General features: G+C 45.8%; 1 protein-coding gene and 1 long non-coding RNA gene across 2 annotated transcripts in view; one reads left to right on the plus strand and one right to left on the minus strand.

The window, feature by feature from the left end:
- Nucleotides 1–7,014: 7,014 nt before the first annotated feature.
- On the minus strand, nt 7,015–13,030 carry LOC109283640 (uncharacterized). The gene is made up of 3 exons (XR_002090888.2): nt 12,764–13,030; nt 12,172–12,306; nt 7,015–9,898 (listed from the first exon to the last, which is right to left on the minus strand). It is a non-coding gene; the product is annotated as an uncharacterized LOC109283640 (long non-coding RNA).
- B4GALNT3 (beta-1,4-N-acetyl-galactosaminyltransferase 3) overlaps nt 12,520–16,928 on the plus strand; it is a 126,726-nt gene continuing 122,317 nt past the window's right edge. The window contains exon 1 of the mRNA XM_019489554.2: nt 12,520–12,812. Coding sequence (XP_019345099.1) covers nt 12,542–12,812 — 271 coding nt within the window. The 5' untranslated portion in view covers nt 12,520–12,541. The remainder of the gene's footprint in view (nt 12,813–16,928) is intronic.

Raw genomic sequence — 16,928 nt, forward strand, 5'->3', positions numbered from 1 at the left:
CTGATGCTGTTTGTAAGAGGCAGTTAAAGGGACTAGTATGCATTTTCTTTATCACAAGATTCATACCTCTTGCACTCCTTGTAAATTAGCTTCTCTGATATCCCTGTGGCCACATTCTAATGCTCTGACTAAACTTCTCACAAGTGTATCCTGAAGTCCGTAGGAATTGTGGTAGGAATAATTGTGAATAATGTACATTATTATCAATAATATGCATAATTGTGAATCAGGATATCAGAATCTAGCCATAGGCTCTAATGTTCTTCCTGAAGCTCTTTACGTAATAACATATTAGCCACTTACGTTGCATATCCCAGCTACCATAAATTCTCTCTTATTAGGAAGCCAGTAAAGCATACCTTTGGAGCCTTGGCTCTGTTTCAGCCCCTCCAAGTTAAGAAATTGCTTATTGGATTACCTTATGTTTCCTGAAGTCACAGGTGGGCAAAATATGGTCCATGGACCAGATCCAGCCTGCCAAGGGATTTTATCCAGCCCACAGCAGGCAGCCAAGGCCATGATGTGTGCAGCTGGTCCTGCCACAACCACCTCCTGGCAGCCTCAGCAGGAGTGGCTCCTGCCTGCTGCCGGACCTGGCCCTGGTGCTTGGGCACCCTAGCCTGTCTGCCCCACACCCACTGCCAGGGGTGCTGGACAGAGTGGGCAGGCAGGGTCCCTATGGAGACTGGCTAAAACACCTGTGGGCAGGGTGTGCTTGGCTGGGTAGATTGAATGGGGCTGCGGACAAATGGGGAGCAGTGTCTGGGAGTAGGATGGGCAGGCAGGGCCAGAGTCAGGATCATTAGGCAGGGCCAGAGTCAGGATCATTAGGCAGTGACTGTGGAGCTGGGGTCTGGTACTGGTCCCCGTACGTCCCTTCTTACAGACCCAGTGCCTGTTGCAGGGGCGTGCGGGGAGCTGATCGTGGCTCTGTCCCTGGCCCCACCTACCTATCCTGCTCCCAGATACCATACCCCACCTGCCTGTGGCTTCATCCCATCTCCTCCTATCTGCCCAGCTGAGTGTGCCCTGCCTGTGGGGGTCCTGGGCTGGTTTCCATGGAGACCCAGGGGCCAGGGCTGGAATTGCCAGGCAGTGATAGTGCAGGGCCAGAGATGGGCAGAACTGATGCACTCCTGGGCCTAGTAATCTACCATTTAAGGAATTTTGATGAGCTGTTGCAGGGTGGGTGAGAGGGGCTGGGTGCTGACCCAGCATGGGGCGGAGGGATGCTGCTGCCCCAGGCTGCAACAGTTCACCAAAACTCCTTAAGTGGCCCTCTAGCCCAAATAATTGCCCATCCCTGCCTTACCTGATACCTACAAGTGCAGGTGCATCAGCCCTGCATGTTTTGGTCAGACACATTATTTTAAACATTTCTTAGCACCTTTTATTCAATAACAGCTGTCATGTAAAAGACAAGATGAAGCTACATGCCAATGCCCTGGTGCTAACTACAAAACAAGTTGCATGATACTGTTGATGTGTCTGATACCGCATCGCACAACAAAACTGATGTGCTGTCTGAGGTTTGTTTATTTTTAGTTTGTCAGTAAGCTCTGAGTCCACCCCACTGCAAAAATTACATTCTTGTTTACAAAATAAAAGGATATAAAGTATAAACTTTAGGAGGTTACCTCCAAGGGCAGAAAGTACAAGTTCTGCTTCGTTTTCCTACATCTGACAAGTTCATAGGATCATGTCTATTTAAGTATTGCCTCCATGCTGTTGCCACAACAGATCAATGGTGGGAGCCTACAGTTCACGACTGACCCTAAGCAACTGCTGTACCATTGCTAACTGCTTTTGTGAGATCTGTCAAGGGGAAGTCATTGGCTTGAGGATGTTTCTAAAGAGGTTCTGCAGAACTGGTTCCATGATGTATGCTATTCAATATTTTAAGTAGTGGTCTGGAAATAAATATAAGATCACTACCAATAAAATTTATCAGTGGCACAAAGATTGACTAAATGGTATGTGTAAGGAGAAGGTGGTAAGTTAGTAATCTGTTTTTCTTGGTAGGCTGGGAGCATTTATATAAAATGCATTCTAAAACAGCAGAATTTCAATGTATACACCTAGGTATAGCCTGTCTTCTTCATTCCTAAAGAACGAGGGACTGTCCTGGAAAGCTGTGATTTGCAAAAGGATTTTAGGGATCATTATTGACAAGCAACTGAACATGAGGTCCTATTGTGGGGCTGGGCAAAATACAGCCCCTGGACCAGCTTCGGTCCACCAAGAAATTCTATCTGGCCTGCAGTGGGTTCCTCAGCCCTACCCAGCCCAGGCACGAGGGGCAGCCTACACTGGTGCCTGCGGCCAGTCCCCCCACCACCCTGGGCATGTGGCAGGTTGGCGCAGCAGCCACACTCAGCTTCACAGTAGTAAAAGGCAAGATGAAGCTACATGCCAGTGCCCGCAGTAGTAGTTTTTTTTCTGGCTGCTGTTGCCCGTATAGCTACAGCTACTGGGCCTGGCCCAGATGCCTGGGCACCCTGGCCTGTCTGCCCTGCCAGGGGTGCTGGACTGAGCAGGCAGGGTCTCCATGGTGGCTGGCCTGGGACCCCCACAGGCAGGGCACGCTTAGCTGGGCTGAAGGGATGGGCCTCGGGCCAGGATCCTGGGACAGTGACAGTGCAGGGCTGGGGTCTTGGGCAGAGCTGCAATCCACTCCCTGCATGTCCCTGCCTGCGGAACCAGTGCCTATCACAGAGACATTACAGGAGTGGATTGCATCTCTGCCCCGGGCTCTGGGCCCCGGCCCTGCACTGTCACTACCCCATGATCCCAGCCCTACCCACAACAGTTCACCAAAACCCCTTAAATGGCCGTCTACACCAAATAATTGCACACTCTTATCCTATTGCAATGCTGTGGTAAAAATGTGAGGTTTTTTTTCTTCTATGAACAATTTTAGTTAGACAAAGAAAGTACATATTTTTAAGAAAAGATGTTGAAATACCTTAGAGGGCACAGAGAAGAGTTTGAATGATTCAGTGATGAAGAAAATGTCTTAGTGAGAGACTTGAGAGCTTGATCTGTTTGGTTATCAGAAGATCAAGAGAGAAATTAATACTGGGCACATCTACACATGCATATTAATGCGGGAGTTTACTGCTTCCAGGCATTGCATTTACACGTGCACCCAGGACCGCAGTACATTGAGCCGGGTCAGAGAAGCCCCACTCTCCAATCTGGCTCAATGTGCTGTGGAGGGGGTGGCTGGGGCTCAAAGGTGCTTCACTGCGAGTTTAGCCAAAAGGCAGACCTCACACTGAGGCACCCTTGTGCCCCAGCCAGCTAGGTCAGCATACACACATGCATTATTGTGCATGAAAATACTCCGCAGCAGGCTACTACTTGTAAATAAATACTAAGTACAAGTACTAGCCTGCTGCAGAGTTTATTAATTTTCTGTAGTGTAATCAGGCCGGACATGTTGACATCAAGATGTTTACTGTGGAGCTAATTAAGGCAACTGCAGTAAACGTCTTGTAGATGTGCCCACTGAGTACTAAAGGACTCTCAAATCTGACAGAAAGGCATAACAGCAACTAATAGCAGGAGGCTGAAGCCCAACAAAAACAATTTTTTTAACAGTAAGTTCAATGGAAGTGGTAGATTCTCCATCTCTTGGTGCTTCAGACTCAAGTTGGGTGCTTTTCTGGAAAAGATAATTCCAGACAAGTTATTTAACTAATTTATTTAGACATGTTATTTGAGTTAATGGATGGGTGAAATACAGAAAATACGGTCCCTCTGGCCTTGCATACTCCATGAAGTTATTAGCCCTGGAAGGAGAAAAAGGTGATTAGGACCAGTCAGCATGGAGTCACCAAGGATAAGTCATGCCTGACCAATCTGATTGCCTTCTATGATGAGATGACTGGCTCTGTAGATGTGGTTTGTCTTGATTTTAGCAAGGCTTTTGATATGGTCTCCCACAAAATTGTCTCAGGCAAACTAAGGAAGTCTGGGCTGGATGAATAGATTGTAAGGTGGATAGAAAACTGGCTGGAGCATTGGGCTCAGAGGGTAGTAATCAATGGCTTGATGTCTAGTTGGCAGCTGGTATCAAGTGGAGTGCCCCAGGGTCAGTCCTGCGGCCATTTTTATTCAATTTCTTCATCAATGACCTGGAAGATGGCACAGAGTGCATGCTCAGCAAATTTGCATATGGCACCAAGCTGCAAAAAGTAGTTGATATGCTGGAGGGTAGGGCTAGGATTCAGTGTGACCTAGACAAATTGGAGGATTGGGCCAAAAGAAATCTCTGCAGAAAGGGACCTGGGGGTTACAGTGGACAATAAGCTGAATATGAATGGGGCCCTGAGAACATTGCGATGTCACGGTCACCATGAAATTAGCCCCAAACGGCAATTTTTAAGGGTTGTGAGCCTGTGCCAGAAAAATGCACAAAACCACAGGTTTCCCTTTGCAGACTGGCAATATGCCAGTCTGCAAGAAGAAACCTGGGCTTTCACAGCCTTCCAGCCTGGAAGCAATTCCTGAGGGCATGGCCAGGATGCAGCCAGGCAGCTGGATGAAAGTAAGTGTATATGGAGCAGGGGAGGGGAAGGGGGTTTGGAGAGCCAGGGCTTGGGGATTGTTGGGGTGGGGGGGTAGTGCCTGCCATAGGTGGTGGAAGGCCAGGACTAATGGGGCTTAGCCCCCCAAAACTTTTTGCCACTGCTGGCAACAGCAGCAGCACCATGGCACCACCGCCCTGCAGCGCATGGTGGCGTTCAGTATGCCAGCCCCGCAGGAGGGAGGGGCAGGGTCAGGCCAGGCTCAGCCCACCCAAATAATATTTTCCCCCACTACTTATGGTACATGTGGCACATGCATGGGTAAAGTACCATTTTTCACAGAATAGTCACAGAACTACCAGGACCCATTTGCCAAGATCAGTGGTAGTTCCGCAAATATTCCGTGTAAAAAGATACTTTACCCATGCATGTGCCACAAATGTTGTACAAGGCATCTGCAATTTTTTCAGGGCCCTAAATATAAGCCAACAGTGTGTCCTTGTTGCAAAGAAGGCTTACGGCATCCTGGGCTGCATCAGTAGGTGTGTTGCCAGCAGGTCAAGGGAAGTGATTATTCGCCTCTATTCAGCATTGGTGAGGCCACGTCTGGAGTACTATGTTCAGTTTTGAGGCCCCCACTACAAAAAAGTGTGGACAAATTGGAGAGAGTCCAGTGGAGGGCAATGCAAGTCGTTCGGGGGCTGGAGCATTTGACTTCTGAGGAGAGGCTGAGGGAACTGAGCTTATTTAGTCTGGAGAAGAGAAGACGGACGGGATTTAATAGCAGCCTTCAACTACCTGAAGGGGAGTTACAAAGAAGATGGACCTAGACCAGAGGTTTCCAAACTCTGACATCTGTGCACCACCAATTTAAGATGAAACAACCTTAGGTACCACCAGATGGGGTGTGTGTGTATGGTAGGGTGTGGGGGGAGGGTTGTGAAGGGGTGTGGGTATGTGTGGGGGAAGCATAGGATAGGGAGGTTGTGTATATGTGGCAGGGTGTGGGTGTGTGGGGTTTGTGGGGTGTGAAGGAGGGTGTGGCACAGCAGCAGATGGGGGTGCTCAGGGCACTTGGCGGGGCATGGCTCCAGCCACAGCTGCACATCGCAGCGAGGGGCGTTTCCTCCACCAGGCAGTATGTATTGCCAGCACTCCCTGCACTTGCTGGGCACAGGAGGGAGGCCCCCCAGGGACTCCCTGCAACAGGCAGCTGGCTCCAGTGCACGGGGCTTTCCTCCCATGCTTGGCATGTGTGAGAGATTCACATGTGTGCAAGTATCACTGGCAATACAGACGGCCCAGGAGGGGCTGCGCCTCTCACTGCGATGTGTAGCACTGGCTGGAGCGAGCTGCATCCCACTGGGTGCCTGCACCAGGCATGAGTGGCCTGAGCACACCCGCCTGCTGTTGCCACGTACCACTCACTGACAAGTTGTCTGTGTACCACTGGTGGTACATGTACCACAGATTGGGAACTGCTGAGCTACACTGTTCTCAGTGGTGGCAAATGACAGAACAGGGAGCAACAGTCTCAAGTTGCAGCAAGGGAAGTTTAGGTTTGATATTAGGAAACATTTTCTCACTAGGAGGGTAGTAAAACACTGGAACAGGTTAACCAGCGAGGTTGTGGAATCTCCATCCCTGGAGGATTTTAAGCCCCAGCTAGACAAATCCTTGGCTGGGATGATCTAGTCGGGGATGGTCCTGCTTTGAGCAGGGGGTTGGACTAGATGATCTCCTCAGGTCCCTTCCAACCCTACATTTCTAAGTTTCTTTACTTGCAATGCTTGTAAGAATTTTCTAGAATTCATGCAGTTGCACTGATTATTAATAACACGAACTGTTGTGCCATGTCAACTAACCCTACTCAGAGCAAGATTACTGTGCTTAAGTGGTAGAAATGCTTGCATCCAGTCTATTCTGCAATTTACATTGATGCTTCATTAGAAATACCTTTGCAAATTTGATGGTGATGGATCTTGTGTATGCAACCCAGTATTCAAGAGCCATAATATACTAGTTTGTGTAGCCCAGTGATCGTGAGCAACACTTCAACAGATTATGGAATTGAACTTGAACTCTTAATGCCCTTAATTGACTGGGACCAAGATCCCCTTCTGAACTGCGGGCTTCCTGCAGCATTAGAGCTTTGTCTATAATAAGTTGTGGAGTACATAGTTTCTTATTATATCAAAGGAACATATATTTAACTCTTTTGCAGTAGAGTTAAATACTTTTCTGCTCAGCCAGAATCTTGCCAGGCATTGTCCTGGCATTGTTATCAAATTGCATTACATTTTTATCAAATTGCATTACATTTTTATCAAATTGCATAGGCAATAGAGATACTTGAAAATGTTTTGTTAATTTTTGGTAAATTGAAATCAGGCTTTTTAACAAAAAACTTTTACAGCATTTCAATATTTTGTTTTAGTATTCCCAAGTTACCTTGAAATGTAATTTAGTTTTCTTTCTTCTAGAAAAAATGGTCCTGCCTAAAACACACCTGCAGGCCAGGCTGCCATAATTATAGGGTCTTTAAGATGTTAAAGTAGCTGTGATTCTGCCTCAGAATCTGTTTCATAGATTGGGGCATGGCATAGGGACAGATGGGGTTTATATCCTTTTGTGCTGCTTTATGCTACATAAGCAATGCGTAAGTGGCTTTACTCAAAAAAAGGAGAGGTTTTTGACCTAGGTGGATTTTATATTAGAAGTTAAGATCTTATCATGGGAGGCTCCTCGTATATAGAGTGCTGACAAAACTCTCTCAAGAGATGAGAACTTGAGCAATGGATAAGAAAAGAAAAAGATTTTTAGTAAGACCAGTTAAAATCCTGAGGGGTTCTTCTGTTGGTTTCTTTTTAACTAGAATAATTGGCATACTGCCTGAAGAAAAGATGCTTTTACAAACAGTGTATATAGCTGCCTCTTCAGTTAAGATGAAAAACCAAGTTTGCTTGAACAATCAGGGCCTCTGGGTGTACTGCTATGAATGCCACATTGTGTCAGTCACAATTCTGTAAGTATGAGGACACAGTACAATCTTATTAATAACTTAATCATTTTATTAATGGGAAATTAAAGCAGGCGCTTGTTACACAACTGCTTCAAGAATAAAGCAAGAGGCTGTCTCGCTACTTAACACGCCAATGGCTGCATTGATTGGAAGGAGTGCAATTTAAAGCAAGCTTTGATTTTTTGGGGGTTTTTTGCCAACAATATTTATCCTGGACATTGAATTCTGCTGTATTGATTAAGAGGTCTGGTCCTCTTGCTTTTACTGTAAACATCTTAGACTATGGTTATAACACTTACTGTGTTCTGACATGTTGTCCAGTAAAACATCACATTTCTCTTCAGCTTTAGATGTGCAGATTTTAGTCTGGTCAGCATTTTCACAGGGAAAATACCTTACAGTTTTATTTTTGAATAGCATCTTTAGTAAAGACTGCAACATAATTTGCAGAATTAAACAATAAGGCAGTAGATAATATTCAAGAAAAAAATGGTTATCTAAACACATGCAACAAATGTTAGCAATTTAAAATGTAAAGCATTTAGTCAGAAAGCAAATAAAAAGAGAATTGAAGAAACAGGAATAAGAAGAAATCTCAATAAGATTTAAAGAGGGAGAGAGGTCAGGATTTGTATCTTCCATTACAATTAACTGGTACAAAAAAAGTAAAAATCTGGAATGCTTTTACAAATCTTAACTTTAATTTACGAGGGGGAAAGAAACAATAAAATAAAATAAATACATTCCTGATGCTTGGAGTTGCAAAAGCAAAATTGGAAAAATATAAAAAGCTGTAGATAGCCTGAGGGGCAATGTTAAGGTCCAAAATGGAGTAGGACAATGAAGAGTCTTGTAATCAAGGATGATAGTTGACACCTAGATCTTGAGATGAGTGAGCCAGTAGACATTTTTAAAGAAGAAACTGGCATGAAAATTGTTCTTGATGCATCTTCCTTAAAAAGGTAAGCAGCTTCCTTTTTCACATGCTGGAGCCCTGACAGCGGGTATTCTGAGATACCTTAAAGAAGAGAACTGCAATACTTGAGGAGATAAAAACATGAATAAGGCTTTTTCCAAGGGGAGTACTGAGGTACAATGATACATATGACCAGTGTTGTAAACTTGGATTTAGAGTGGTCCAAATTCAAGTCTCAGAGGTGGTAATAGGCATATTTTAAAGGTGTAAGTTGTGCAAAGAGGAGGTGAATTAATGGTCAAGGATAATTCTGACATTGACAGTGGAAGTCCATGCTCTCATGACTAGGACTATATTCCAAAATGTTGATGTTATAGCTATGTTAGCAAGAATCATACCCTGTGACAGTTATGCTGGCACTCTCTGCTCTCCCTTAGAGGCAACTTGTGTGGGTAAAAGAGTTGTTTTGGCTGTAGGACTTACTCTGTCATTCAAGGAAATCATTTCACTATACAGTACCAAATTTCTTTTGCTTGTATAAGCTGCATCTACAGTAGGTATATTTGCCGATACTGGCAATGTCTCTGTAGCACAGACTAACCCTGATGAGTCAAGAAGGAAACTAAAAGGGATTTGCCTTTTCAGATAGTTTTTTTGCCTGAAAACACTTCTGCCTTTGATATAAGTAGAATTAAGGGAGTTGGGGGGATGTCACAAGCTGTGTTTGAGACTACAGAAGTGTAGGCAGAGTGAAGTCAACAAAGCCAGTGAAAATTATGGGCAGTTGGGTATTATCAATATAGAGCTGGTAATTAAAAATTGAAGGTAAAAACAGCAGAGATAGAGGGGAAAAGAGTAAAAAAGCAGAGAACTAAGCTTTTTGATACTTCACAGAGGAGGGCTCTTGTCACAGACTTAAAAGTGTATTTATGAAACTTAGAAGCAGTCATTTGAAAGCTAAATGCAGAACTATAACAGGAGAAAAGCCATACGTCTGTGTAATCACAGAGGCAGCAGTGGAGGATAGAGTGGACAACATTACTAAAAGCTGTGCTTAAGTCAAACGCTGTGTTCACAATCAGGACATTTAACAAAAACATCCATCTGGTTCAACTGACAGATAATGAAGGCTTTCTCCTTTCAAGAGAGGACTCTGCAGCCCACCCTAAAACATTTAGAAAGCTGGTTTGTATTTACATTTTTGCTCAAAACAATTAACCATTTTAATTCCAGTCCCAGGATCTAACTTCATGTTTCTGAGCTGACTAGCAGAGAAGCTGGCAACTTCTATTCCTATTGCTTGTCCACTGTTCAGATAGTGCTTTTCTCCCAGTTGATATTCATACCAGCAGAACTATCATCATTTGTGCTGATAAACAAGGGCCTCAGTGTCTGGGAAAGATCAGCACCTGAATGAAGAGCAGCTGGCTAAGGATAAATCCAAGAAAGATAGTGTTAATATGAGAGTTGACAGGATGCACTATGAAAAAATTGCTATCCTCTCTGGTTAAGATGGCTGTCTTTGTATTATCAAGATAAAGAACATCAAAACTGTTGATCATGGTAATCATTGCTCTTAGCCACCCAGCTGACTAGGGCTGTTAAAATTCCACTTCCATCTGCAGTGGCTAAGAGGCTACACTATAGTGACCTACACTTGTAACCTCTAGCATAAATAATTATACCAGGGAATGTTTCATCATGAAAAGATTCAGATGGCCGAGAATTCAGCAACCTGCCTGCCTAGCAACATAGTCCACCTGGAATTTATCACCCGGAGCTCCCTAGTTAACATTGGGTGACTGTTCAAAGATTCAGTCCTAATGTTTGAAGTCCTCTATAAAATTGCCTCCAAATTCATGCGAGGCCAACTTAGTCTCTGCAATGATGACTTACCACAAGAACATTAGAATATCAGCCTCGCAACATAGATGCACAAGCAAGAAAGCTTTGTTAACAATTTGCCCACATCAGTAGAATTTGTTTCTGTGCAAGACTAGAACTATTTCAAAGCTCTTTCACCTCCAGAATGAAACACAAAACTTTACGTTTTGGCTTGCCCACAATAAAATAAAAAAAACCTCAATAACAAAAGGAGTGGGAATAGCTTTTAGATTTTTGTGAGACCCTCTGAAGCTAGGCACTTAAGAGGTGATTTTTTTTTTTTTAAGTCCTCTCAAACTTTTAAGTCCCCTGGATTTTTTTTTTCTAGCTGCTTTTTTTAAGTTGCAAGCTCTCTGGGGACAGAAGCTATGTTATTTTTGTGTACTGCCCTGCAAGAAAAGCATCATCTGTATTCAGAAATTGATACTAATAGAGGGTCTCATATCATGTTATTATTTAAATGCCATGGTAAAACATGACAAATACATTTCAAAAGTAGTCTAGGTTAATAGTCCTCCCCCTCACTCTCACCATTGCAGCCAAACACCACAAGAGGGAGCAGTCACCTCTTTTGTTTTATTGAGCAGCTGTAAAGGCAAGGCTTTGCTGTGATTTTAACCATCTAATTTGGTACCCTCATGAGCCCAGTACCCCTTTGCTTTGTTTATAGTGAACTGCAGGGTCAACTGTGTTTCTCCTGTCCACTCAGGCAGAATGTCATTAAAGGAAGTTAGGAGCCTTATAAATCCTCGAAATGCCCAGCTTAGTTGAACAGAAGTCAGGGTAGATTTGTACGTTGTAGATGAAATCAGAGATGCATAGCATAATTTTGTAAGCAGGGGACTTACTTTGTCCAATGCCCGACTTCAGACTAACACCTGGTAGTTAGGCAACAGACCTCTCACATTAGGTTCACTACCGCTCTCATATTAGTTGAACACATTTCTAAAGCCAGTTCCATACGTGCAATGAAACAGACTCCCCGTCTTTGGAGCCTTTACATGTTGATGGAGAACAAATACAAATGGCACTTCTCTGATAGGCATGGTGCGCTAAGTAAAAGCTTGTTCCCCAATGGTAGAAAAAAATATTTTTGAGATTTACTCAGAAGCCAGTAGCCTTTTCCCTGCTGACCAAACAAAGCACCACAGAACCAAGGGAGGCTGAAATCATTTCAACAATGAATTCTGCTAATAATTTGTTGCGTGGCTTGACTTTGAGTCCTGTGCCTTTCCTCCTTGCACTCACTCTAGGCCTGCCCATCTTCCTAGTCTGCACTAGGAAGAGCTACAAACTTCCCATATGGCTCTGAAGCTGACTGCTGAGAGGTTTTAGAATGTGTGTGTGTGTTTGTGTGTGTGTACACCTACGTACAGATAGCTAGCTAGCTAGGAGTTTTAAAACGTGTGTGTGTGTGTGTGTACATGTAGATGGATAGATAGTTTTCAATTGTGTGTGTAGACAGATGGGAGTTGTAAAACCTGTGTGTGTGTGTGTGTGTGTGTGCACGTGTGTGTACAAATAGCTGCTAGGAGTTCTAAAACCCGTGTGTGTATGTGTAGATAGATGTTCTAAAACCTATATGTGTCTGTGTGCATGTAGGTAGATAGTTTTCAAACTTGTGTATGTAGACAGACTACAGGAGTTGTAAAACCTCCATGTGTTTATGCATGTGTGCGCATACATGTACAGATAGCTAGCAAGATAGATGTTCTAATAACACGTGTGTGTGTGTGTGTGTGTGTGTGTGTGTGTGTGTGTGTGTAAAGAAAGAAAGAAGTGCGTGCACATGCATATTACATGTAGGAGTGGGATACCTTTCCTTCACTGATGCAGCCTCCCAAACTTCCTGACGTCTGAAGGAGACTCGCTGACCAGAGCAGACTCTGCAGCACTTCAGGCACAAGCCGCCGGAGCTTGGGAAGTTCCCGACTCCTTCCCAGGAGCTCACCCTAGAAACGAGACAGGCAGCATGAACATGCTCGTGCCCTTGGCAGTGACCCGGTTTCCGCAGGTCCCCAGCAGCCCCCCCGGGGGGAGTGAGGGCCTTTGACAATCGAGCTGAAGGGGGCACGTCGCCGGGCCGGGACTGCCGGGGGGGGCTGGCAGCACAGCGCCCGCCGCCTCCCGCCTCAGGCTGCAAGCGCGGGGGGGCGCAGGTGTGGCTGGGGCGGGCGGAGTCCGGTAATGGGAGAAGGCGGCGGGGCCGGGCCGGGTCGTCCTCTCCCGTCCTCTTCCCGGGCGCGGGCGGCTGGACGAGCCGGGCTGCGGCCGGCGGAGCAGAGCGGAGCGGGGCGGGACCCCCCAGCCCGCACCATGCGGAACCGCCCGCTGGGGAGGTTGCTGAAGAGGCGGTCGCGGCTGCTGCTGGCCTGCGGGGTGCTGCTGGCGGGGCTCTGGGCCGCCTACCTGGAGCTCGTGGCGTCGGCGGAGGGCAGCGGCCACCCCCTGAACCGCAGTGAGTGCAGGTCCCGGGCGGCTCGGCTGCGTGCTGGGAGCCCGCGCCCGGGCAGGTCCCCGCTGCTGCCTTGTCCCGGGCCCCGCGGCGGCGCCGGCAGGAGCAGGGACGGGGTTGGAGAGTTGACGCCGGCTGCTCGGGGTCTTTGAGGGGGGCTCAGCCTTCATCTGGTCGGGAAAGGCTTGTGGGTTGAAATAGCCATTTCCCGGAGTTTGGGGAGTTTGTTTGAATGATGAGATTGCTGGCGTCACCCGACCCCCCGTTGTCTTTCCTGCTTGGCGCAGGGGGCTGGACCCGATGATCTTCCCAGGTCCCTTCCAGCCCCTAACAGTCTATCAATAGTTTGGGATGGTCTGAGGCAGGGGTGGGCAATTATTTTTGGCTTGCTGAGTTTTGGCAAGCCATGGAGGGCTGCATGACAGTCAGCCGGGGGCAGATAAATATTAATTTTCTAAATTTTTAGGAGCCCTGCGGGCTGGATAGAATGGCCTGGCAGGCTTGGTTTTGCCCACCCCGATTGTAAAAGGGGAGGGGAGGGGAGGGGAGGGGGCAGCAATTTAATCATACAATGCTAGAGGACTGGTAGGAGCCTCCAGAGGACATCTAGTGCAGCAGCTCTCAACCTATTTTGGACCAAGACCCACTTGTAAACATCGATGGCCAGTCCTGACCCAGAGCCCCTCACTCCCAACCTGCTGCCCCCAGTGCCCCAGTGCATGCAGCGAGGGCTGTGCAGGGCATAGGGAGCCCCAAGTTGGAGCTCTGCCAGCCTGCAAGGGAAAACCCACAGCTTCCCACCTTTTTCTCCTTTAAAGGAGAGTCCATTTTTAAAGTCAGTTGATCCATTTTTTTTTAAGTTTGTTTGCGATCCTTTCATATTTTGTTGTGATCCACTTCTGGGTTGTAACCCACAGGCTGAGAAATGCTGATCTAGTCAACCCTCTGCCTGAGGCAGGAGCAGCCCTATCCAAACCATCCCACACAATCCATAATCTGCACTCTGCATAAGGCTACAGTCAGCCCTGATGCAACACAGACCTAACAACCTAACCTGCCACGGGTAAAGCAAGGGAACCAGTGTCCTGCCTCTATGAAATGTTGTCACTATGTGCTCAGGTGCTCCTAGGTCAGGGGTGGGCAAAATGCGGCCCGGGGGCCAGGTGCAGCCTGCCAGGCCATTCTATCCAGCCCGTGGGGCCCTTAAAATGTAGAAAATTAATATTTATCTGCCCTGGGCTGCCTGACATGCGGCCCTTGATGGCTTGCCAAAACTCAGTAAGCGGCCCTCCGCCCAAAATAATTGCCCACCCCATCCTAGGTAGAGGGCCATACCTCCCACTACAGAGGAAGGCAAAAACCCCCACAGTCCGTACCCATTTGACCATTGCTTCTGACCCCAAATACAGCAGTTGGTCTGGGGCTAAAGCTGATTTAACAATGTCACTTCAAACACAGTTTAAGCATTTAAGTTTGAATGTTTTTAAGTATCCTGTATGGCAAAGGTACGTCCTAAAGCTTTTTTCTCCTCCTGTCAAGGAATAAATAGGTTGGGTTTTGCTTCTAATCCAAGAATTTAAGACATGATTCTACCTTGAGCTCTGCTGGATGGTCCTTACTGCAGGATCCAGACCTTAAATTGTGCCCACCTGTTCTATATCCTATTATCCATGTCTGGTTTTAAACAGAAGGTAGCTTACTTGGCTGAACTAGTATTTTTTACAATGGTACAAGTTTAATTTCAGTTATGGTAGTTATTTCACTAACCCTATTGACTTGGGAATTATCAGCTGTCTCTTACAACCGGTGATATCACTTTGGAGGGGTTGTGGGATGTTGGTTTGTGTTTTTGTTATTGAAAGAGAGCATAACTCAACTTTTACTAATCTTTCTTCCAGTCTCACCATCTATGTACCAGATCATGTACCAAAGTAGTTCAGGGGTTACAAAAAAGCAGAAGGTGAAGAAGCTGAGAGGGGTGAAGGTGGAAAAAGCAAGCATTTTTGGGGAGATGATATTTTGAAATAATGCTGTAAGATGGGGGGGGTAGATCTGTAACTGCAGGGAAGACATATTTTACATTAAGAGGGTGAGAAGGGACAGAAGCTCAGAGGGAGCAAGGGGAGAAGACAAGGGGGACAGTAAACAAATACATCTTACTGTTAATCATGTTCTCTTTCCCTCCATTTTCTTCAAGATCTGAATTGCACTAGACTCTTTGGCAAAAGTCTGCTTGTAGGCTGAAATCCTCTTCATAAGAATAAAATTTGCAACACTGACAGCCCCTTAAACCTCTACCAATCAAAACAAGATATTGAGAAAAGGATTATAGGATATAAAGTTCCCTTTTGACCCTGAAAAGCATCTGATTCTATGAAGTCCACTAGGGACTTTACTGATTTTTGTGTGGAGGGTACTGTGACACACTGCAATGATGGGTGATAGTATAAAACTCTCAGAAAAATAGATAGCACTGGGGGATGCAGAGCAACTTTATGTATGGGCAGTGCTCTGGGAGTCCAGTCTCCCTTAACACTTTTGTGGTCTGAGTTATATTTTCCTAGAGTGTCAAGAGAAGCCTGGAAACTCCCAACAGAAAAGGTTAATCTGTGGCCTTCCATCCCACCCTTCTATCTTGCTACCTATAAAAGCCTGTCTTGTTTGAAAAATCAAAAGTAGGAATGAAAAACAAATAGTGTTTGTTTTCCTTTGACTATTGCAGCTCAGTAAAGTTATCATCTTTCCAGGGCAGAAGCAGCTGTGTTTCAGTGCATTGGCATGGCTCTTTCCAGAGACTTCTGAGACCTGAAGGACAAGGGACAAGGACAAGGAATATTTTTTACAGCTATTCAGTTTTCTTTTTTTTGCAGATCTCTTGCCTCCTCATTCTCCCAGTGGAAAACTGCTGCAAGGCACAAGTAGGCACCAGCCAGCAGTTACAGAATCAACCTTGTTGATGCAACTGCTTCCGTGTTTGTTTTAAAACAGGATGGGTATTTTTCAGTAGTTTTCCAGGTGAGAGAACTTAGACACTTTCCTTCAGTGGCAGAGAATCCCAGAATTGTTAGGCTTGGAAAGGGGCCTGCAGTAGCTCATTATTTCCATTCCCATGAACCTTCACTCTGTACTCAACTTTCTTCTACAAGGTGCTTATGAAATATTTTGCACATTGATGCCCTAGCTAATGTTCTCTTTATAACCATGAAGCACTTTCTAGAGAGATGAACTCACTCGCTTAAGCCAGTCTAGAGCTACCAGAGGCAGGCTTGCCTCCTGTCACCATGCTGCTTTACTGCTACTGCAGCCATAAGAAGAATTCACTTTTGAGTTGTTGTGAATTAAATTAAGCTTAAATCACCCTATTTTCTTTCTCAGCTTTGTTCCCCCCCCAACATTTTACATGAGAGTAGTCAAGCGTCCTGTGTGCTACAACATGCCAAAGTTTAGGAATTGAGATGCTGATCCAGGTTTTACTTCCATTAGTGGAAGTCTTGGGTAATTCCACTAAATTCAGTGGACTTAAGCACAAATGTGTGTTTAATGAGGAGACCCTCAGCTGGTACAAATCAGCATCCATTGACTTGGTGGAGCTATGTTGGTTTATACCAGATTAGGATCTGGGGGGGGGAAGGGGGGCTAAATGTCCAATTTAGCGTACCCTTAGACCATGGGTGTCAAACTCCATCTGGCTGGATGAGTGGTACAGGACCAGGCCATGGGCTGGACCAGACCACACATTGGGCCCGTGTTCTAGATCCAGCGCATGTCCTGGAGTGACCTCCTATGGCCCAGTCCTGCTACAGCCACTCCAGGCAGTCGCTCTGCTGCTCTGAGACCAGAGATGAAGCAGGCATTGTGTGGAGTGTGGCACTCAGTAAAGTTATCACCCTTCCAGGTTAGAGGCAACTGTATTTCAGTGCGTTGCTATGGCTCGTTCCAGAGACAAGGGACAAGCACAATGGATAGTTTTTAAAGCTTTTCAGTTTTTTCTTTTCAAAGATCTTCTGCCTTGCTATTCTCCCAAGTGGAAAGCTCTGCTGTGAGGCACAAGTAGGCACCAGCCAGCAGTTATAGGATCAACCCTGCTGATGCAACTGCCTCCATGTTTGTTGTTTTAAA

Source organism: Alligator mississippiensis, chromosome 4 (genome assembly GCF_030867095.1).
Source record: "Alligator mississippiensis isolate rAllMis1 chromosome 4, rAllMis1, whole genome shotgun sequence".
Lineage (NCBI taxonomy): Eukaryota > Metazoa > Chordata > Crocodylia > Alligatoridae > Alligator > Alligator mississippiensis.